This window comes from Glycine soja, chromosome 1 (genome assembly GCF_004193775.1).
Source record: "Glycine soja cultivar W05 chromosome 1, ASM419377v2, whole genome shotgun sequence".
In the NCBI taxonomy this organism is placed as follows: domain Eukaryota; kingdom Viridiplantae; phylum Streptophyta; class Magnoliopsida; order Fabales; family Fabaceae; genus Glycine; species Glycine soja.
This window is the reverse complement of record NC_041002.1, coordinates 46830633-46855284: the sequence shown is the minus strand read 5'-3', so window position 1 is coordinate 46855284 and position 24652 is coordinate 46830633. Positions and strand designations below refer to the sequence as shown.

Here is a 24652-nt window from a genome sequence, read left to right as displayed (position 1 = left end):
GTTGTATGTCTGGAAACTTTTATTGGGTAGTTAAGAAAAAAATGTAAAAAAAGATAGAAAAAAATTCAATATATAATAGAAGAGTTTAATCTTAGTACACAATTTTATATTATTATTCAATCCTAAGTCACTTATTTAAAATAGTTATTTCAAAAATCAATAAATATAGACCGAATAAAACTTTTTATGTTGTCAAAACATATTTTTTTTTTATAATAGAAACAAGTTTAAGTCATGTAATATTTTTTTTCCACCCTTACAATTTATGGAAAAAGAAATTATAGATGTCAAACTTGCAAAATTGGGATAATGGATCAAGTCTTTTAATTAAAGTGACATTTTTTATTTATTAGTTAGCATTTTATATATACACACATTGCCACAAAAAATGTGATATTGGAAAATGAGACTCACTTTAGATTTTCAGGTTTTTATTACTTACGAGACTTATATTTTGTGTATTTTTTTAATCTTATTTAATCTTTTTTTTTCAAATATTAGTTGATTTTCATAATTTTCATGTAGATAAATATAATAGGATAAATTTCATATGTTGAATCAATCAAAAAATTGAAAAATGAATAATTTTTTTAAAAAAAACTAACTTGTCATGAATTAAATAAGAAAATCATTTTAGAAGGAACCAATTTAAAAACAAAAATAAGTTAAGATACTACTTGTATGTTTTAGCCAAAAATAAATGTACACATATATACATGTTAAAATTTATTTTTCTCTTCAAATATCAACTTTTATACTAATGAATTATTTTCAATTTTTTCTTAATATATTAATATTTTTGTCTCAAATTTCCATTTTTTACCTCATATTTTCCATAAAATTTAAACTATCTATAATTTCAAATTTTATAAAAAAGATTTAAATATATTTTTGTTCCATATAAATTAACGCTTTTTTTATTTTTAATCCCTATAATTTTATTTTTTTTAATTTTAGTCCATATAAATTTTCTTCTTTTTCAATTTTGATTTCTGGAAGATATTTTTATTTTATTTTTAATCCCTATAAATTTATATTTTTTACTTTTAATTCGTATAAGCATGAACTTATGATAATTGTAAATGAAAAAATTAAAATATTACATGAACCAAAATTGGAAAAGCATAAAGTTATAAGAATTACAATGAATAAAATATCTTATTAAAACTAAAGTTAAATAAACCCCAACTTACAATAACAAATTAAAAAAAAACTTCAGAACCAAAAATGAAAAAACACTAAAACCAAAAACATATTTAAGAAAAAAAATCTATAATTTCAAATTTTCATTTAAATCAATCAAACAGTAATGGGTACCATTCGCGAGAGTCGCGACAAAAGTTACAATAGACTCGGTTGCAGTTCTTCCTAAGGTGCACCCAGCTGCACACGATCCTCCCTCCTTCGCTCTCTACTTCGTTCGTCCTTCTCCACCCTCTCCTCTTCTCTGTTTCTGCTCTGTTCCACTCGCGACTCAGAGATCAACCACAGCTCGCTTAACCGACTATCCGAACTCTTCGTTGTAACCGAAATCCGGTGCACCTATAAAGATCCGAATGAGGGATCCGAATCTGGAGTTGCAGGAATCGGGTTGGGAGGAGCTGCGCAAGGAAGCGCGCAAGATCGAGGGCGATCTCGACGTCAAGCTCTCCTCCTACGCTAAACTCGGCGCTCGCTTCACCCAAGGAGGTTCAGGTTCAGGTTCAACACATGTACCATAATGTCAATCGCGTTTTATGTTCTCTTAATTAGAAATTTAGAATCATCAAAATTGAGAAAAAAAAGTGGCCAATCTAAGACTAGATGTATGTGGATTGAAGAATTTTTGGTGTTAATCTTTTTTAATTATCCGATTTGCAAATTGCAAGTGATAATTAGTGTATCTGTGTCTAGTAATTTTAGTTTTTTTATGTAGGCATTGCACTGTTGAAATGGAAATGTTTCTCGTGCACGTGAAATTTACATCTGATGAGTTAATTGTTAATTAACGAAGATTAATAATTAACTTTTTCTTAAAAAAATTTAAGAATAAAATGTTAACTAAACGACAAATGTTGTTAACCGATAGTGAATTCATTGGTATTTGACTTGTAATAATTGCTGTTAAAAGTTTCTTCCAGTAATGTGATTATAATTAAGGTTTCAAATTGTGGTTTGCACCTGCAATTGTGCTGCTGTATGGTGGTTTTGAGGGTTCGTGTTTGCCTGCAATGGCAAACATAATTTAAAACCTTAATTATGATATTTGCTTTTCATCTTGTGGTGGAGTCGTTTATTGCCTCAAAATGCTTATGATTGAGAGAAAGCTAAAGTTTCGAAATTGGAGATGAGGGAGGAATTGTTGTGCTTCCATATTAATAGTCTTGATGCATTTTATAATTGAATGCATTTAGTCTGGCGGTGTATGTTTTCTATGCTTATGAGTTATGAGAATATGCCTATTTTTACTCAGGTTATGTGGACAGTGGTTCACCACCTATTGGGTCCAGTAGGTCTTGGAAGTCCATGGAAATGGAAATCCAGTCTTTGCTCGAGAAACTGTTGGACATAAATGATTCAATGAGTAGATGTGCTGCATCTGCTGGACCGGCTACTTCTGTAACTCAAAAGTTGGCTAGGCACAGAGACATTCTTCATGAGTTTACCCAGGTGTGTTTACATTATGTTTCCATTTTGCATAATGTAGTTTAATGTTTCAACTTTCTATCAGTTCAAAAAGAACGGATCTCTAGCAGTATAGAATGTTACAAAGTACATGTTGTTCATTATATACATGACAAGCATTGCAAATTCTTTGTTTAGTGGATGGATGGACATTGCATTGGATTAGACATGCTGAACTCGTAGATTCTAAGAATTGGTGCATTTTTCTATCTTCTTGCAATGGTTAGTGCAGGCTTAGAGAGAAAAAAAGAGAGTATATTCTCTTGTTAATTTATTGGGTCATACATTGTAGGATTTATGGTTAGAAATAGTTAAGGAGAGATAACCAATCTGCATAAGGAGAAAATAAATGAGCAAATCAAGGGATAAGAACAGAGCAAAACAAGAAATAAGAGACAGCCAACCTAACAGAAATTGAATCAGTGTTCTTAGTTTTTTTCCCCTTAACTAACAATTTTTCCTAAAAATCCTAATAATTAATTCTTACCCAACTTCAAAACCCCCTCAAGCTGGTGCATAGATATCAATTGTGCCCAACATGCCCACAAGAAGTTCAAGTTTTGGTCAGTGAAGAATCCTTTGGTGCTAATATTTACCACTTGTTGCATGGTGTAAATGCCATACAAATAGATCCATAATCTATCTTCTCTTTTATGAAGTGTCTCTCAATATCCAAGTTGATTTCACTTAGATTTTGAAGTAGTGAGGAAAAATATCACTCACACAGCTTAACTTTATTTCATTCAAATAACATGTATATATACACAATGAGGAGAGAGACAGTTTGACAAGCTTTGACAAGACAAGACACACTGCTGTCTTGTACAACAAGATAAAACAGAGAAATCTATTCTAAAGATACATATAATTATAACCCATAATTATAATACTCCCCTTCAAGCTGGAGCATATAAATCGTATGCACCAAGCTTGGAACATATAAACTGAATCCTAGGCCCCCTTAAAGGTTTAGTCAAAATATCTACTGGCTGATCATTAGAGTTAATGAATTCAGTGACAATCTCTTTAGACAATAGCTTCTTCCGAATAAAGTGACAGTCAATCTCTATGTGCTTGGTCCTCTCATGGAAGACTGGGTTTGAAGCAATGTGAAGAGCAGCCTGATTATCACAATATAACTTCATTTGCACCACTTTGCAAAAATTCAACTCTTCAAGAATTTGTTTAACCCACATAAGTTCACACGTAACCACAGCCATAGATCTATATTCAGCCTCTGCACTAGATCGAGCAACAACAGTTTGCTTCTTGCTTTTCCAAGAAATAACATTCCCTCCAATGGAGACACAATATCCGGATGTGGATCTCCTATCCGTAGGACAACCAGCCCAATCTGCATCACAATACCCACATACTTGTGTATTACCTTTGTCTTCATAAAGTAATCCTTGCCCTGGAGCTCTCTTAATGTATCTAAGAATACGCATAACAGCATTCCAATGATAAACACGAGGATTTTGCATAAATTGGTTCACCACTCCAACAACAAAGGAAATATCAGGTCTTGTAATGGTGAGATAAATGAGTTTTCCCACAAGTCTTCTATATCTTTCGGGGTCAGGATACATTTCACTTTGATCTGTCAGGAGCTTCAGATTTGGATCCATAGGACCATCAACAGGTCTACAATTCTGCATGCCTGTTTCCTCCAAAATGTTAGGAGCGTACTTCCTCTGAGAAATTACAACACCATCTCCTGACTGAGCCACCCCAATACCAAGGAAGTACTTCAAATATCCTAGGTCTTTGGTCTGGAAATGACTGAATAAGTGCTCCTTTAGCTAAACAATCTTAGTAGCATCATTCCCTGTAATCACTATATCATTAACATATACTATCAAATAAACACATTTCCGAGGGGATGAATGACAATAAAAAACAAAATGATCAGCCTCACTACGTTTCAACCCAAAAAGTTGAACAATATGACTGAATTTACCAAACCAAGCCCGAGGGGATTGCTTCAACCCATAGAGAGATCGACGCAGCTTACAAACAAGACCATACTCCCCCTGAGCAACAAACCCAGGAGGTTGCTCCATATAAATTTCCTCTTCAAGGTCACCATAAAGGAATGCATTTTTAATATCAAGTTGATGGAGGGGCTAGTGATGCATGGCAGCCATAGCAAGCAATAGACAGACAGTAGCGATCTTAGCTACCGGAGAGAAGGTGTCACAATAATCAAGACCATATATTTGAGTATAGCCTTTAGCTACTAATCGAGCCTTAAGTCGATCAATCTCACCATTAGACCCAACTTTAACTGCGTAGACCCATCTACAACCCACCGTCTTCTTGCCAGGAGGAAGAGGGACAAGTTCCCAAGTACCACTATGTTCAAGAGCCTGCATTTCATCAATCATAGCCTGTCGCCATCCAGGATGACTAAGTGCCTCATGAATATTAGAAGGGACAGAATGTGAAGATAGAGAGAAAACAAAGGAAGAATATGAAGGAGACATACGATGATAACTCAGAAAGTTATAGATAGGATGAGGATTACGAGTGGATCTAGTACCTTTTCGGATGGCAATAGGCCAGTCTGAATCAGAGGAATGAGAGGTAGCAGGATCCATGGCTTGAGGATTGATTGAAGGAGGATGAGAATCATGAGGAGAAAATTCAGGTACTGTAGAACCAACTATCTGTGTCCTGCGTTGATATGTAAGAAGAGGTGGAGGAGCAACTTTAGTCAGATGTGGTGGAGAAGATGGAACTTCACTAACATTTTGGTTTGAGGTATCTAGAGGACAAGAAGAGGGAATTGGAAGTACATTCTGGATGGAAGAAGAATGGTCCATAGATGGTGAGAAGAAGGGTGTGTCTTCAAAGAAGGTTACATCTGCAGACATATAGTATCTCCTCGTAGATGGATAATAGCATTTGTAACCCTTTTGAAGACGAGAATAACCTAAAAAGACACACTTGATTGCTCGGGCAGAGAGTTTGTCTAAATCGAGAGAGAGATCTTGACAAAACAAGTACAGCCAAACACTTTAGGTGGAACATGGAATAAATGATCATGAGGGAAAATGATTGAGTGAGGAATTTGATTTTCAAGGGAGGATGAAGGCATTCTGTTAATTAAGAAACAAGCAGTAAGCACTGCATCCCCCCAATGGTGTGTAGGAACATGAGAGGCTAACATTAGTGAACGTGTGGTGTCAAGAAGATGACGATTTTTCCTTTTAGCTATACCATTCTGTTGTGGTGTATGGGGACAAATGGATTGATGTAAAATGCCTTTTGAAGATAAAAGAGAAGAAAAATCATGAGAGAAATACTCTTTTGCATTATCGCTTCTGAAAATCTTAATTGTTTTTTCAAATTGGTTTTCAATCTCATTGAGAAAGGACATGAAGATAGGCAAAAGTTCAGATCTGTTTTTCATTAAATAGACCCAAGTACATCTAGAAAATTCATCGGTAAAGGTTACAAAATATCGAAAACCAAAAGATGTAACCCGGCTTGGTCCCCAAATATCAGAATGAATGGTAGAGAAAGTTGAATTACATCTTTGGACAGTTTGTGGAAATGATGACCTAACATGTTTTCCTAGTTGACAAGACTCACATTCTAGGACTCTAAGATTCTTCAGACCAGGAACCATCATTTTCAGCTTTGGTAAACTTGGATGGCCTAGACGATCATGTAAAAGTTTGGGGTTTGAAGTTGCAGAATAGGAAACAGAAAAGCTGGATTTCAGGTAGTAAAGTCCTCTTGACTCACGTCCTTCTCCAATCACTCGACTTGTGCCATGTTTCTAAATAACACAAGAATTAGAGGTAAATGTTACCGAGCAATTTAATGAACGAGTTAACTGACTCAATGAAATTAGATTATAGGGACACTGAAGAATAAACAAAACAAAATCCAACTTTAATGAGGAAGATAAAGAGACTTGACCACTTCCTTGAGCTGCAACTTTGGAACCATTAGCTACAGTAACAAGATGATGAATTTTTGGAAAAGACATGGATGTAAAAGAGGACTTGTTACCAGAAATATGATCAGAGGCACCTGAATCAAGTATCCAAGGACTGGAACCGTCAATAGATTGGGAAATACATGCTGTTGAATAACATGGTACAGAGGAAGCTAAAGCTTGGCTGCTGGATTTCTCAGATTTCAGCTTCAAATACTCTTGGTACTCTTCATCATAGAACTTAGACTCTGATTTTTCTGTCTGAGCTACCTTGGCAACTTTGTCAGGAAAGCCATGCAGGGAGTAGCAATTCTCTTGAGTGTGACCCATCCTCTTGTAATATGTTCATTGAGGACGTCCACCTCTTCCACTGCGACCTCCTCTACTGTTACGGCCTCCCCCTTTCCCATGAGGTGCAACCATTGCTGACGTTTCCACCGTATCAACTGGATTTTCTTCTTTCAGCGCATGAGGCACACGAAGTAACCTAGTGATGAGAGAGTCCATTGATGGGACTTGGTCTCCAGCAAGAACTTGATCACGCACATGATCAAAGTCAGAGTGTAGACTCCTTAGAATGAAGACCATGTAAAACTTATCCAGTTTTCTATTCATTTCTTCCAATGAGTCAGCTACAAGAAACTTTTTCAGCTCTTCCACTGCAGCCCTAGCCTTTCCTACATGTGCAATCATGTCATGGCCAGTTTGTTTGAGAGCTGTAACCTTCATGGTTGCATCAAAGAGGCTTTGAATATCATTTGCAAAGATCTCTTGGGCCTTTTTCCAAAAGGAATGACACGTTTTGAATGACCTAAGGATCTCCAGAATATCTGGCTCAACTGATTGCCATAACACAGCACAAAGTTGATAGTCAAGCTTCTCCCACTTAAGTTTTCTGTCGTTTGGAACAGCATCAACTCCTTTCTCCAAATGGTCATGATGTCCTTGGCCAAGGAACCAAAGCTCCATAGAGACAGACCAAGATAGATAATTTTTCCAGTTCAGTTTTGCAGTCGTGATTGTTGGGGTTCCAGAAAAGGAGAAAACTGGTCCAGAAGAAGCCATTTCTGATCAACAACGGAAACCCAACAGAACAAAGGATAGAAGAAAGCACGTGCAGGCACAAGAGCTTGCCAAAACCAAAAACCAACGCCTGAAACAAGCTTAGAAGAGAACGAAGAAGCTGCCGAAACAAGTTGGGCGAGCTTCCGACGAAAGGATGGCGGCGCGTGGACTACACGCGCCGGAAATCGCGAGGAATAGTGACGGCGTGTGACGGCTCCGATGGCGGCGCGACCTGCAGGGTTGGGTCTCGCTTTCCAGGGCGATTCGAACCCTAGTTTCGCCGGAGAGAATGGCGGCAACGACGGCGGATGGCGAACGGAACCCACTCTGATGCCAACTTAGATTTTGAAGTAGTGAGGAAAAATATCACTCACACAGCTTAACTTTATTTCATTCAAATAACATGTATATATACACAATGAGGAGAGAGACAACTTGACAAGCTTTGACAAGACAAGACACACTGCTGTCTTCTACAACAAGATAAAACAGAGAAATCTATTCTAAAGATACATATAATTATAACAATTTCCATGGCTCTTTATTCTGTTTCAGCACTGCTCCTTGCTACCACGTTCTGTGTTTTAGCTTTGGTAACCAAGTTACCCCATACAAGTGAGCAATAACCTATTATAGACCTTCTGTCAGTGATAGACCCTACCCAGTCAACATTTGTGTAGGCCTTGATGGTTTATACTGCGGTTTCTTTTTTTTAGGAAAAGACATCTGCATATGCCCTTCCTTCTCAAGATCCGATATACTACCTTTAGGTGTTCTTGATAGGGTGAATGTGTGAATTGACTTACTAAACTTACCCCATTGCCCCCGTGCCCCGTGCCTGAGGATCCTCACTATGCGAAGATATATAGGGGAGGGTCATTGCATGCAACCTTACCCTTTCATATGCGAAGAAGCTGTTTATGGATTCGAATCCATGACCAAACCGGTCACCAAAGCACAACTTTACTGCTGTGCCAAGGTTCACCCTCAATATTAGGCAATGTATGTGACAAGTAAATCAGTTCTCCTACTAATCTTTGACATGTAGAAGTGTCCACAGTCACTTTTCTTGTCATCCTTTAGCTTTGATATGGGTCAATAGGGGTGTCCATTGGTTTGCAACCATTCATACAAGTTTCTTTAAAGAGATAAAGGTTGTACATTTTTTTTAGATAGAACAATTTATTTAATTTACCTTGCAATCTCTACTTTAAGTGTTGAGATTAGAGTTAGATGCAATATTTCCTATACTCGAGAAAGTTTTAGGGATTATATTTATAAAGACGAACTTTTTGAATAATGGGGATTATGATAATGACCAATGGCACCATGGCAAGAAGGATCCAACTCCTCTTAAGTGAACAACTTACTTTAGGAAACAAAAGTAAGTAATCTCAAATGTTGATGAGAAAATCAATGGTTGATATTATGTGCACATGCATAACAAATAATGGATGGCTGGAATATCAACCATTGATTTTTTAATTGACTGATATTGCTTATTGTACATTTGTACCCTTATTCACTTTAGAGGAGCCAAACTTGGCAAGAAATAATCAGACAGAAGTGATTTTTGCCACGGGGGAAAAAGTAACTCCATAGTCAATACTATAAACCCAAGGTATCACCTTTTGCCACTAGATGTGCTTTGATATGATCAATTTGGCCATTGGTTCCAACTTTAACAGTGTATACCTACCAACAGCCACTATGTTCATGAGTCTACATTTCGTCAATCATGGCTTATTGCTATCCTGGGTGATCAAGTGCCTGAAGACTATGTTTAGGAATGGAAATAGATGAATGACATGCAAGAATGATAACAAGGAGAGAGATGATAGCTTAAGAAGTTATAAATAGGATGAGGATTCTAAGTTTATTGAGTACCTTTTCTAAGAGTAGTGAGCAAATCAAGGTCGTCTTCAGAAAGGTCCATAGTAGGGGGGTGGTTGTTGGAACAAGACATGATTCATCTGGTCTTGTTGTGTCCTCGAAGGAGGTATTTGGTATCTATGGACAACACTAGTATGCATTTATTGGCCTCTGAGGTGGCTGGGATGGGGGATTGCTGAGACATCTAACGGCAGTATCTGTAGTTGAGATTGGTTCCTATAAAGGAAAAAGAGGTGGACCGGGAAATACTTCATGAGAAGTGTTAGAATCAATTATGGAAGGTCAGAAATACATTTTTTCTTCAAAGAATGTTAACATCTGTAGAGACATAGTAATAATTGTGGACAAGAAGAACATCGGTGTCCTTTCTATATTGTGGAACAAAAATATATGGAGCAACATGAAGTAATGGTTCTCTATGAAATAATATGGAGTGTGGGATTTTATTATCAAGATAGGAAGAAGGTGTTTGGTTTATAAAAAATAAGTAGTTAAGGTTGCATAATCTCAATGGCAAACAGGTGCATGTGTATGAAGTAGAAGTGTTTGGGAAGTTTCAACATGGTGTTTATTTGCCATTTTTCTAAGGAGTAAGAGGACAAGTAGATTGATGGAGAATTCCTTGAGATGATAGAGAAGAAAAGGTAGAAGAAAAATATTCTTTCGGATTGTCACTTTTAAGGATTTGAATTGTTTTGCCAACTTAATTTCATCAACAAAAGAAATGAAGATGGATATTTCAGACTGTTCTTTCATTAGGAAGAGCCAAGTACACCATCAGTATTCATCAATACAAGTGAAAATATTTAAAACCCATAGAAGATACATGGCTTAGACCCTATATATCTGAATGAATAACAGAAAAAGTGATAGACACCTGGTATCCTTATTACAAAAAAAGTTCAGGTACGAACTTCCTAATTAGCAGAATAAAAATCACACAATTCTTTGACGGACTGCACCCTCCAAGCCAATGGCCCGAATTCTCTTACAAATGACAAGATAATCTTTCTCAGTAGACATCTTATTTTGGAGCATGTTTACAGTTCAATTCAATTTAAGCAGTTTGGTTTAGGGGAAGTTCAGTTTTTAAAAACTAACTACAGAACAGTTCAGTTCAGTTTTTATTCAAAATAGTTCAGTTTCTTTAGTGCAGTTCAGTTTGGTTCATTTCAATTTTTTTAAATGGCCCTAATTTTTCCTATTCTCACTTCACTGGTTGGAGGTGTGTGACCCATCGAATTACTGATTGAACATTTTTTCTCAATAATGATGTTTGTTATGAGTATTCATTGTCCTGTGTACCAATTCTTTGTTATCACATATTATGTCATGTCAGGCCTGTAACCTTGGGTAAACTGCTGAATCAGATAGCTGGTGATTCTTAAAACATGTCACTACATATATACTTTATGCTATTCTCAGCAAATTGAAACAATTGAAAATGGAGAGAACTACTAAAGTCTTTGTCTTCTGAGAAGTGAGAAGATGGAAATTAATATATTGAATTTGATATTTTGATTCCATTTCTTTAAAATGGTTTGACCGACTATAATGAAGAATAAGAATGTCCTTGGAGTGTGATTTTTCTCTTGTCCCTATTGTAGGTTTTGTAAGCAAATGATAATGATTGAGGATAAAAAAGTAAACTACATATCTATCTGGCTTGAGCTCTTATGAATGTGTGCAATAAAAGAACTAAACATGGGATAAAATCGTAAGATATATTCTCCTATAGTAACAACAACAAAGCCTTATCCTACTAGGTGAGGTTAGCTACATGGATCACACAATGCCATTTGACTTGATTAAAGACCAAAGTTTCAGAGGTTTTATTTACCATGAAATTCCTCTTGACTACATCCTCCAATTTCCTTGTTCTCCTTTTCCTTTTCATAGGACTAAAAACCATTCGATCTATTCTTCTCACTGATGCCTCCTGTGGTCTTTGTACGTGTCTAACCCACTTTAACCGCCTCATCCTCCTATAGTAAGAAGTGGAATAATTGGTCTTTAGATATACTTGTAGTTGTAGTCCACTTCATGTTAACACACCAGTCTACTACTGAAAATTTGACTTAGGTTTTCTGATTGTGATCTAACTTTACATGCTTTAAGCAATTTCTTCCAAGTGTAATCGCATGTATTCTGACCTACCATAGTACCATGATTTATTTATGTCGTCACTTTAACATGATATATTGTGGCTTAAGCCACACCACTGTTATGCTATTTTTCAGTTGAGAAAGCTTATATAAGAACTAGAAAGCTTCTATAAATTAGAATTTTAGTGTAATGAATAAGATTAGATATTGATACATAAAAAAATTCTATTTCTATTACTCTAATAAGTTGACTTTAAAGATGTTTACCTTTAATTGTTAATTCTCTTCAGGAATTTAGACGTATCAAGGGGAACATAAACTCAATGAGGGAACATGCAGAGCTTTTGAGTTCTGTCAGGGATGATATTACTGACTTTAAGGTGAATCATGAGTTTGATTTGAATTAAATTACAAAGCTATTTTCTCATAGCTGTACTAGACTTACCTTCTTCTGGCAGACATCAGGCAGTATGTCACCAAGGATGCAGTTACTACGTGAGAGAGCTGCCATCCATGGAAGTATATCTCATGTAAGTATTTATAATATGAAATATGATGAATTTGTATTCTTCTACTTGAAATTCTCAATCGGTGAACATTTCTTCATTGGCCAGTGGTGACTGCCAAATATGCATTGATCCCTTGAAAGTTGAATCAGAGGGGACAAACCAGGCTCTTTCCACATTAGTCAGCTCTGGGGTTTACACAAATTTTGAACTAATGCCATAAAGCCAGCTTTAGCTAAGATTTGTCATGTGGCGTCTTCAGTTTATTTTGTACAATTTTTTTCTGGCTACATATCATAAGGTGTCTTTTATGTCGCATCTAAAGTTTACACCATATCTGAATGTATACATTTTAACTGGAGATTTAGATATTCAGTAATCAGTATCCCAGTAGTACTCAAAGTATATTTCTTTTTCTTTTCGATAACCATATTGTTAGGAAGCAGGAATCAAACCAACAATGCACCACTGAGAACACGTACCTACGACCCAAACGCAGGAGCAACCCACCCAAGCACCTTGGGGATTATGTCTAACAGAATCTGTTAGAAATCGCTGAGTTGGCAGATCCTTATTCGTTGAGGAGAAATATGCTGTCTGCTGCTTGTCCCCAACCTTCCTGTCGTGCCATGCATTCTGTTATTTCATGTCCATGCTTTCTGTTACTCCATTTTCATGTTTTTTTATCATATCATCCTTGTATGATGCCTATATATAGTGCTTAGTATGTAATGAATGGCAGCAGTTTAATAAAATCAACTTCCTCTCCCTTTTGGAGGCCCCTAGTCCTCCAATTCTAGGGTTGTTTCGGAGCATAACATATTTGGTGCTTTCATTGAGTTGAGCCATGGCTGAGTCAACTCGCTTGAAATCTAACATGGAATGGATAGAGGAAGCCATTGCAAAGCTTACCTCTAATCAACTCAACATCACAGCTACTTAGACTCACATGACGACGAAGCTTGATGGGCTCCTCCAGAAAATGGCCATTTTGGAAACCAATCAACACTCACCTTCGTCTTCCTCCGCTAATCCTCATTCTCCACCTCCTTCCTCACATCCTCACCGTATGAAGTTGGATGTGCTGCGATTTGATGGGACAGATCCCTCCAGTTGGATCTTTAAGATAACACAGTTTTTTGACTATCATTCCACCCTGGACTAAAATCGATTGACCATAGCCTCCTTCTATATGGAGAGACTGACTTTGGCTTGGTTCCAATGGATGACTCGAGATGGCCTGATTTCGTCGTGGCCAGGCCTTCTCCAGGCTCTAGAGGTCCGATTTGTTCCTTCTCAGTATGAGGATCCCATCGGAACTTTGTTTAAATTGACACGAGGTATAGTTCATGACTTTGTTGTCAAAACTGTGTTACTCCTATTTTAGGAAGTTTTATATTTTATCCCTGCTGTATTTTTATTATGTATATGTTATGCATCTTGCTATTAATACTAGGTGTGTATATTAGGAAGCAATCCCATAATCACAGGGATTTGTCCCCTAGAATTAGCTGTCCCTATTTCCTAAAATAGCCAACAAGCTTGTGTATATATAGGCACATGATGTACCTCAAAATATATACAATAATATTATTCCTTCTAAATTTGAGATGGTATCAGAGCTCCTGATCTTTGGGAGCCTCTGGCTGTGCAACCCTAATTCTTATCGCAACCTTTATTGTTGTGCACCCTAATCCTTATCGCAACCTTTATTGCTGCACACCCTAATCCTTATTGCAGCCTTCATTGCTGCGCACTTCATTCTGTACCTTGATCGCACCTATCTGTGATGGCTGAAATCGTGAACCCTATTCTGGAAACTGGGGACAAATCCCAGGCTGCTGGTGAATTGCAGAATGTTCATTCTGCTTATTGATTAATTGGAAAGAATTATCTCAAATGGTCTCAACTCATTTGGAGCATCTTGAAAGGAAAAGGAAAGGTCAGTCACTTGACTAATGCTGTCCCTTTTGAAAAGGATGCCAAGTTCAAATCATGGGACGAAGAAGACTCCATGATCATGGCATGGTTGTGGAATTCAATGGTCCCAGAAATCAGTGATACCTGCATGTTCCTCAAATCAGCAAAGAAAATTTGGGAGGCTGTAGAACAAACCTATTCGAAGGCCAAGGATGCTGCTCAAATCTATGATGTAAAGGTGAAAACTGTGGCTGCCAAACAAGGGAATAAATCAATTACAGAATATGCCAATCAAATCAAGCCTCTATGGATGGAACTGGACCATTACCGAGTTATAAAAGCTAACTGTTCAGAAGACTCAGCAATCCTTAAGGAGTATATTGGACAAGATAGGGTCTATGATTTTTTGGTGGGCCTGAACCCTGAATATGACCAGGTCCGAATCCAGATCCTGGGAAAGGAGAAAGTCCCAGGGCTTAATGAAGTGGTAGCCATTATTCGGAGTGAAGAAAGCAGGAGAGGACTGATGCTGGAGACCTCAACTACCGAAAGCTTAGCAATGGTGGTCAAAGGAGGAACAACCATGGTTGCTAATCAAAGGAAAGCTGATCAGAAAAATTATGAAAGGGTTTGGTATACCTACTGCAACAAGCGACGCCACACAAGGGAGAAATGCTGGAAATTACATGGAAAACCCCCAAGCCAAGAATGAGGGCAGAAAGGAGAGCGAGAATGGGGACACAAGGGAGGTCCTCCAAGAAAGGGGGGACAGGCACACATTGCTAATAGACAAGGTGAAGGATTTGTCCAGCTAAATCATGAAGAGATAGAAAGGGTAAGATCCTTCCTTAGTAAATTGGAAAAGCCCACAGGTACGTGCTCCTTAACATATTCTAGTAAGTTTCCATTTTCCTTTGGATTTAATGTTTCAGATACATCTTTTATCCATTATTGGATACTAGACTCGGGAGCCACTGACCATATGACACCACTCCTTAAATACTTCTTCACATATTCTCCATGTCCTAGCAACAAGAAAATTTCCATATTAGATGGAACCCTTATAACAGCAGCAAGACAAGGAGAGGTCCAAATAAGCCCATCCATAACACTAAAACATGTCCTTCATGTCCCTAAACTGTCCACCAATCTGATTTCTATACAAAAACTCACAAAGGATCTCTCATGTAACGTTGTTTTTAATAGCGACTCTTGTATATTGCAGGACAAGAAATTAGGGAGGATGATTGGACATGCTAGAGAATGGAATGACCTTTACTACATGGAGGATCCCAATAAGCCTACCAAGAGTCACTTCATGTGTTAACACACCCCAACGGAATGAGATTGCAGAAAGGAAAAATGGGCACTTACTAGACCAAACTAGAGCACTTCTTTTTCAAAATAATGTTCCTAAGAAGTTTTGGGGGGAAGCCATATTTATTGCCACCTACCTAATCAATAGGTTACCTTCTAAAATCTTAGAATCAAAAAGTCCCACGGAAGTCCTATCCTCATTCTACCCACATGTGGCTCCTACAAATAAACTCCAACCTAGAATATTTGGGTGTGTATCCTTTGTGCATGTTCATAGGAATGAAAGGGGAAAACTTGATCCTAGGGCAGTAAAATGTATATTCTTAGGGTATTCCACCACACAAAAGGGATATAGATGCTTTCACCCTCCATTAAACAAATTCTTTGTGTCAAGGGATGTCACCTTCAATGAACAAGAGAGCTATTTCAAGCAGCCTCATCTTCAGGGGGAGAATGTAAGAGAGGAAGATGAGCCTCTCATGCTTCCAAATATGGCATTTGGACCAGAAATAAAAAAAATGGTGTTGTTGAATCAGAACAAGCACCTGAATCAGTAGTAGCACTTGTACCTGAACTCGCAACGACAGGACTTGCACCTGAACCCACACCTAATAATAGGAAATTTGGAAAGAATCTAACATATTCAAGAAGAGAAAAGGCCATTCCAGGATCTGTCCATGTCCAAGAATCCAACCCAACGTCGTTACATAAGGTAACACTTTCTGATCCTATAAATTCCAATGATTCTAATGAGTTTGTTTCTGAAAATAGATGCTCGAGTGGACCGAAACCTAGACCTTCCCATTGCTTTTAGAAAGGGAACTAGAACATGTACCCAACAACCACTTTACCTTCTATCCAATTTCTTATCCTTTGAAAAATTCTCTCCTACCCATAAAACCTCTCTCACAAACCTAAACACTACCACCACACCTTCCTCTGTATCTGAAGCATTATCTGACAGGAAATGGAAACAAGCCATGGACTTGGAGATGGAGGCGTTGAAGAAAAACAGGACCTGGAAACTTGTCACCTTACCAACTGGAAAAAAACCAGTAGGATGCAAGTGGGTATATGCAATAAAGTATCAGGCTGATGGGACCATTGAAGGGTATAAGGCAAGGTTAGTGGCCAAAGGATTCACTCAAACCTATGGAGTAGATTACTTGGAGACATTTGCCCCGGTTGCCAAGATGAACACGGTCAGAGTAATATTGTCATTAGCAGCAAACCATGATTAGAATCTGCAGCAGTTCGATGTGAAGAATGTATTTCTTCATGGAGACCTTGAAGAGGAAATATACATGGAGTTGCCCCCTGGTTATGATGGACAGGTTGCTGCCGGAACTGTTTGCAAGTTAAAAAAGGCACTATACAGGCTTAAACAATCACCAAGAGCATGGTTTGGGAGATTCACCAAAGTTATGACTGGTCTTGGCTACAAACAGAGCCAAGGGGATCACACTTTATTTATCAAACATTCAGTTTCAGGGGGAATAACAATATTATTGGTGTATGTAGATGATATTATAGTAACTGGGGATGACAAAAAGGAGTAGCAAATGTTAAGTCAATGCCTTGCCAAGGAATTCGAGATCAAGACATTATTGAAGTGGCCCATTCCAAGAAAGGAATCTTCATATCTCAACAAAAATATATTACTGACTTGCTTAAAGAAACAGGTAAGACAGCCCTGCAAACCAGCAAGTACAACAGTTGATCCAAATATAAAGTTGGGAAGTGCGGAGGTGGATGTTGCTATGGACAAGGAAATGTATCAAAGACTCGTGGGAAAACTCATTTACTTATCTCACACTAGGCCAGACGTTGCCTTTGCTGTGAGTCTAATAAGCCAATCTATGCACCAATCGAAGGAAGCACACTTACAAGCGGCTCTTAGAATTGTCCAGTATTTAAAAGGGACTCAAGGGAGAGGGATTTTGTTCAAACGAAAAAAGAGTGTAAACCTTGAGGCATATACGGATGCTGATTATGCGGGGTCAATTGTGGATAAGAGGTTAACTACTGGATACTGCACCTTCCTTGGTGGAAACCTAGTGACTTGGAAGAGCGAAAAACAAAGTGTGGTAGCTAGATCTAGTGCTGAAGCAGAGTTTCGAGCAATGGCCTAAGGAATATGTGAACTTCTATGGCTGAAGATTATATTGGAGGACTTGAAGGCAAAGTGGGATGAACCTATGAAGTTATATTGCGACAATAAATCTGCAATTAGTATTGCCCACAACCTGGTGTAACATGATAGAACTAAACATATTGAGGTGCACATACATTTTATTAAGGAAAAGTTAGACAGTGGCTTGATTTGCACCCCATATGTGTCTACTTAGGGTCAACTTGCAGATATACTCACCAAAGGGATGAACAACAGTAACTTAGAAAGAATTATATCCAAGCTGGTAATGGAGAACACTTATCCACCAGCTTGAGGGGGAGTGTCAAAACCGTGTTACTCCTATTTTAGGAAGTTTTATATTTTATCCCTACTGTATTTTTTATTCTGTATCTGTTATGTATCTTGCTATGAATACCAGATGTGCATTTTATGAAGCAATCCCATAATAACAGGGATTTGTCCCCTAGAATTAGCTGTCCCTATTTCCTAAAATAGCCAACAGGCATGTGTATATATAGGCACCTGATGTACCTCATAAAATATATACAATAATATTATTCCTTTTAAATTTGAGATGTCCCAATTTGAATCTCTGGCAAATCGCATTATTGGTCTTCCAACACCATTTCTGCTTTGTTTCATCTCCGACTTGATTCCGGAGATCCGCCACAAGGTTCAAGCACTTCAGTCTCTCACTTTGGTCCAGACGGCGGCCCTCATGAGGCTTTAGGAAGAAAAACTTAATGATCACCTTCATTCCTTTTGTAGCAAGCCTACCAATTCTTCCCTCCCTTTCCCACATCACTCCGTTTCCCCTAACTCCGCCCCAGTCCCTCCTTTATTGCCTTCTCCGTCGAAACCACCTCTAGTGCCTGTCAAACATTTGTCACTCGAGGAGATTGCTAGTCGCAAGGAGAAGGGCCTGTGTTTTAATTGCGACGAGAAGTTCAGTTGCAGGCACAAGTGCTCTTCCAAGTTCTTCCTTCTCATTGCCAGTAATGACCACCACCAGGAGGGCGACCTAGTCATGGATCCCTTCCCTGACGTGCTGGACTCTACGGACTCCCCACTAGCCCAAATTAGTTTACATGCTTTATCCGGCCACCTGGCACCCTAGACCTTCTGTTTGTTGGGTCGAATCTCTGATCGGAATGGGGTTACTTTGATTGACGAAGGGACTACTCACAATTTTGTGTAGGAACAACTGATCAGTTCTCTGGGTCTCCACACAAGACCCACGTTTCCACTACGAGTTATGGTGGGTAATGACAACGAAATCGAATGCCATCAACTTTGCGAGGGAGTCATTGTTCAGGTGCAGAACCAAACTTTCATGGTTGAGTTTCATGTCTTACCACTTTGCGGATTAGATGTAGTACTGGGGGTTCGGTGGCTCAAATCTCTCGGGACGGTGCTCATTGATTATAATGACCTTAAGATGAAGTTTATGCACAATGGAAGGATCATTGAATTGAAAGGAAACAGTGACATCAGCCTCCACCTCATCACACCTTCACAACTCCGTTGACCAGTTCAAACGGAGGGAGCTAGTGGTTTCTTTCATATCCAGGTACTACCACTCGAGCTCTCTTCAACCAAAACTCAACCATTCTCACACCAATACTTTGACATAGCTTTCCTAACCTGTAAATTTGCCGCCTTGTTTCAAACTCCAACATCTCTACCTCCTTCGTGCAACACCAATCACGCCATTCACCTTCTTTCGAATTTGGATCCAGTCAATGTATGCCCTTACTGCTACCCACACTTCCAGAAACAAGAAATCAAGAACTAGGTAGAATTAGTGTTGCAAAATGGCATAATTTGTCCAAGCACGAGTCCTTTTTCATCTCCTGTTCTTTTGGTTAAGAAACAAGATGGCTCATGGCAATTGTGTTGATTACCTGGTTCTAAATGCCTTCATAGTGAAGGATCGATTCTCAATTCCAACGATCGATGAGCTATTGGATGAACTTGGAGGGGCCTGTTGGTTCTCCAAACTAGGCTTGTTACAAGGATATCATCAGATTTTGATGAAGGAAGAAGACGTGAGCAAAACTTCCTGTAGAACATAACACATCACGACCACTATGAGTTTCACGTGATGCCTTTTGGCCTGTGCAATGGCCCATCCTCCTTCCAGGCCACCATGAACAGTGTCTTCCAGCCTTACTTGCGCAAATTTATAATTGTTTTTTTCGACGATATTCTGATTTATAACAAAACATATGAGGAACACTTGTGTCATTTAGAGCAGACTTTTCAGACATTAATGGCGGGCCAGTTCTTTTTAAAGCTATCCAAATGCTCCTTTGCTCAAACTCTGATGGAGTACTTAGGTCACATGGTATCCAAGTCCGGTGTGGAACCCTTACAAGAGAAGGTTCAGGCTGTTCAGCAATGGCCAACTCCTTGTTCCGTCAAGGCTGTGAGAGGATTTTTGGGGTTGTCGGGATTTTATCGCCGATTCATTAAGGAGTATGTGACAATTGCTGTTCCCTTAACACAACTCTTGGCAAAGGACTAGTTTACATGGACTGCAGTGGCCCATAATGCATTCAAGCAACTGAAGAATGCTATTAGCAATGCACCAGTCTTGCGATTTCCAGATTTTGCTTTGTCCTTTGTGGTCGAAATAGATGCGTCAAGAGTGGGGATGGGAGCTGTGCTTTCACAACAAGGACATCTCATTGCATTCTTAGCAAATCTTTTTGCCCCAAGCTTCTGTGCTCATCCACCTATGTTCGGGAGCTTGCGGCCATAATCGCGGCAGTTAAAAAGTGGAGACAATATTTACTGGATCACCATTTCACCATTCTTACTGATCACCGAAGTCTCAAAGAATTGATGATGCAAGTGATACAGACTCCAGAACAGCAAATGTACTTGACAAGGCTCATTGGTTATGATTATTCCGTTTAGTATCGATCTGGACAATCAAATGCTGCTGCGGACGCGTTATCCCGCATTTCGGAGTCCTTCACCGGCACCATAAAATTGTTCATGTTGTTTGTGCCAACTTTCACCTTTCTACTGGAGCTAAAGCATGAATTGTCTCTGCAACCAGAATTCATTACCCTTAAGCAGGAAATTTCGATCAATCCTAATGCTTATCCTGATTGTACTATCGTACAAGGATTGATCCTCAAAAAAAGGGCGTATATGGTTGCCTAAAGGACTCCATTTCATCTCGGTGTTGCTTAATGAATTTCACGCCACTCCCACAAGAAGGCATATGGGAATCACAAAGACCTTGGCGCGAGTGCGGGAGAATTTTATTTGGACTGAGATTAAGGATGATGTCTGGCAGTTTGTTGAGGCTTGTATTGACTGCCAACACACCAAGTATGACAACCGCAAGCAAGCTGGCTTGCTTTGCCCATTGTCGGTGTCGTCTCGGCCTTGGGATGATCTTTCTTTGGATTTCATTGTTGGACTTCCGACGTATTGCGGTCACACTGCTATCTTAGTGATTGTGGATCATTTTTCTAAAGGCATCCATCTTGGAATGCTTCACTCTCATTTCATAGCTCACTTAGTTGCCATTCTGTTCATGGAAGTTGTTGGTAAAATACATGGAATGCCCCGAAGTCTGGTCTCGGATTGTGATCCTTTGCTCATCAGTTGTTTCTGGCAGGAACTCTTTCGAATGAGTAGGACTAAATTAAGCATGAGTTCGGCCTACCACCCATAATCAGATAGTCCAATCGAGGTGGTGAACCGTGTGGTGGAACAATATTTATGGGCATTTGTTCATAAGCAACCTTCGTCTTGGGGAAGGTTCTTGCTGTGGGTGGAATGGTCCTAGAACACCTCTCAGCACTCGAGTACAGGACTCTCACCTTATGAAGTCACCTTCGGCAAGAAACCACTGAGTCTCCCTCAATACATTGCGGGTTCATCAAAGGTCAAAGCTGTTGATTTTTGGTTAATCGCGATGCTATGTTCAAAAGCCTGAGAAAGAAGTTGCTCAAAGCACAAGAAACCCTGAAGCATTTTGCCAATAACCGTCAAAGAGATGTTAGTTTCAAGGTGGGAGATTTGGTCCTGGTCAAGCTGTGACCTCACAAGCAAACTTCGACTACGGGAGAACCCTATTCAAAGTTGGCCCAACGTTTTTATGGTCCATTCCAAGTTCTACAGAAGATTGACACCGTGGCCTACAAACTACAGTTACCCAAAGGCTCCCGTATTCACTCGGTATTTCATTGTTCCCTTCTCAAACCTTTTCGCTCATCCTCCACTTCGGAACCAGCTACGGAGTTACCACCGACAACAATAGACAATCAACCTGGAATTACTCCACTTGCAGTCATCAACACTCGATGGGATAACACCTCAATTGACCCCAAACTTCTTGTTTTAGTCCAATGGAAGGGTTTGCCACCAGAGGATACAAATGGGAAGATTGGGAAGTTTTGAAAGATGTTTATCACCTTGAGGACAAGGTGTTCTTCGATGAAGGAGGGAATGTTAGGAAGCAGGAACCAAACCAACAACGCACCACTGAGAACACACACCAATGACCCAAACGCAGGAGCAACCCACCCAAGCACCTGGTGGATTATGTCTAACAGAATCTGTTAGAAATCGCTGAGTTGGCAGATCCTTATTCGTGGAGGAGAAATATGCTGTCTGCTGCTTGTCCCCAACCTTCCTGTTGCGCTGTGCATTCTGTTATTTCATGTCCATGCTTTCTGTTACTCCATTTTCGTGTTGGTTTTGTCATCATAGCATCCTTGTATGATGCCTATATATAGCGCTTAGTATGTAATGAATGGCAGCAGATTAATAAAATCAACTTCCTCTCCCTTTCTATCTTGGAGGTCCCTAGTCCTCGAATTCTAGGATTGTTTCGGATCATAACACATCCTTTCCATATCTGAAATTATTCTTATTAAGGATCCATCCAGAACTGGCTGGCAACACTGGCATACAATATTGCATCTATGCACTGTTGTTGGTTCCTACATGGTGGCATTGATGTTTAGTCTGATATAGTTAATTCTTAAAGCATATTGTTTCATTTATAATTTTAAATTCTCAAAATTTGCAGTACTGCATTTGTACATTCAGGAAGATTATCTTATAAGATTTCTTTTCTCTATAACAAAAAAAATCTTGAAAATCCATTTGCTTTATATGTGAGTGGCTGTTTTCTTTTTAAGATTTCTCCACTTAATACTGACATTATGTCATAATGACGGGTCTTGTAGAAACTGTTTTCATTTCAGCTCTTGTTAAGCATGATTCTGTTATCCTGTATTTTTCCAGATAGATGATGTGATTAGTCAAGCTCAAGCAACAAGAGCTGTGTTGGGTTCTCAGAGAACATTGTTTACTGATGTTCAAGGAAAAGTGAAGGTTCTTGGTGACAAGTTCCCCATGATTCGTAGCCTGCTTGGTATGTTGTAGTTTTTATCTTTCTAATTTTCCATTGATTTTCAGATTCATCTCTCTTTGTTGACCAGATATGTGCTTTTGCAGGTTCAATAAGAAGGCGGCGCTCAAGGGATACTCTTATTCTGTCAGCAGTAATTGCTGCTTGTACGTTGTTTCTCATCATTTATTGGCTCTCAAAGTAACTATTTTGTAACACAAATTATGAATTATGGTACTTCTGTTCATTGAATTTTTCTGCTTCTGTTATTTTTTTCCTTTTGTTTTTTAGAGAGGGGGAAGAGTAGGATTTTTTTTTTTCAATCCACTGTAGAAGCTTCATATTTGTATGTCAGTTGGCATTAAGAAATTTATTTGACTAAGATTTTGATATAAATCATTATCGAATAGCAAAATTTCACATTGGTTCTGGTCTTTTGTGAAGTAGATTCTTCTAGTTTCTGAAATTTTTTTCTTTTGGGAAAAGGGTGGAAACTAAGGAGCTTAAGAAAAGTTAATTCCTAATAGCAAACAGTTCATGGCTAGGAATTGGGAAACCTGCTGGGCGTTAGGCTGATTTAGTGTGTTTGGTTTAAGCCGTATCAAATTCCAATGCACGTTGAATGCAATTTCACTCAAAGGAAGCTTTGGCGTTCAACGTGCTAAACGTCAATACAAGCAGTCTTACTTTCTGCAATTCAACATACTTTCTTACTGTTGCCTCCTCAATAAGTTCGTTGAGGAAAAAAAAAACTTTCTATGGGTAGTAATTAGAAGATACTTGTAAAGTGAGCCATCTTCATTTTTCTTGTGTTTGAAAACTGTTTATAACATGTTAAAAGTATATATTATACGAAAATTAAGATGTTCATGTTGATTTCAATAAATCAAAGTAAGCTCATAGTTAGTAGTTATCTCATTGATAAATACTCAATACCCTGAGAGATTGAGATATCAGGATACCCAGTTGTGTAGGGAATTGTTACGCGCACCATTAGTTTTGTTGGTATGTCCAGCATAACATGTGTAATTCTGATATTGTCCTTTTTGTAATTGATTTATGGATTCACAATCCATAAGTGGTCCATGTAATTTTTTTTAAAATATATTTTACAAATTAATGACCCATGTGTTATGTTATAGATAATTAATATCGTTATATATAACATTAAATTTTTTAATGTATATTTAATGTACATATAAATTTATATAATAAATTTTGTGACAATTAGTTTTAATTTAATAATTAATTTGTTTACATATATAAATTGTAAATAAAAATCATAGATTTAATAAAAATTTATATATGTAAAAAAAATTATTATTAACATAAATTTATTAATGTATTTTTGACCTTATTACAATTAATTTTAATCTAATAATGTATTTTTTTATATATATAAAATTTAAATAAAAATCATAGGTTTCATTTACAATTCACATATGTAAACAAATTAATTATTAGATCAAAATTAATTGTTACAAAATTTATTATGTATATTTACATGTGCATTAAATACACATTAGAAATTTTAGTATTATATATAACGACATTAATTATTTTATAATATAATTGGTTTATTACTTGAGTTGGTTAGAATGTTGTACTAATAACTCAAAAGTCACAAGTTTGATTCCTACTTAGATTATTAATTTTAAATTAATTCGTAAAATATATTTTTGAAATTAAAAAAAATGATAAATCAATTATGGAAGGACA

At 37.9% G+C, this 24652-nt stretch overlaps 1 protein-coding gene across 4 annotated transcripts; it reads left to right on the top strand.

The window, feature by feature from the left end:
- Window positions 1–1327: 1327 nt before the first annotated feature.
- On the top strand, window positions 1328–23367 carry LOC114417172 (Golgi SNAP receptor complex member 1-2-like). Of its 4 annotated transcripts, none has more exons than XR_003667722.1 (6): window positions 1328–1701; window positions 2453–2649; window positions 11967–12056; window positions 12142–12206; window positions 12622–13522; window positions 22828–22947. XR_003667722.1 is itself a non-coding variant. In XM_028382294.1 (6 exons), the coding sequence occupies exons 1-6, from the start codon at window positions 1557–1559 to the stop codon at window positions 23136–23138; spliced, it is 726 nt and encodes a 241-aa protein (XP_028238095.1). In that variant the 5' UTR covers window positions 1334–1556; the 3' UTR covers window positions 23139–23367. The 4 variants fall into 4 exon arrangements, 3 of the variants coding, with proteins under 3 accessions (XP_028238103.1, XP_028238095.1, XP_028238086.1); XM_028382294.1 differs by lacking the exon at window positions 12622–13522 and adding an exon at window positions 23041–23367 and having other exon boundaries at window positions 1334–1695; window positions 12135–12206; window positions 22828–22957; XM_028382285.1 differs by lacking the exon at window positions 12622–13522 and adding an exon at window positions 23041–23367 and having other exon boundaries at window positions 1335–1701; window positions 12135–12206; window positions 22828–22957.
- The last annotated feature ends 1285 nt before the right edge of the window (window positions 23368–24652 follow it).

Bases quoted from the DNA above. Each gene is read 5' to 3' on its own strand.
- LOC114417172 (XM_028382285.1), top strand. From the start codon at position 1,557: ATGAGGGATCCGAATCTGGAGTTGCAGGAATCGGGTTGGGAGGAGCTG. The intron at 2,650-11,966 runs GTGTGTTTACAT...AATTCTCTTCAG, and splicing joins TTCTTCATGAGTTTACCCAG to GAATTTAGACGTATCAAGGG. The intron at 12,207-22,827 runs GTAAGTATTTAT...GTATTTTTCCAG, and splicing joins TCCATGGAAGTATATCTCAT to ATAGATGATGTGATTAGTCA.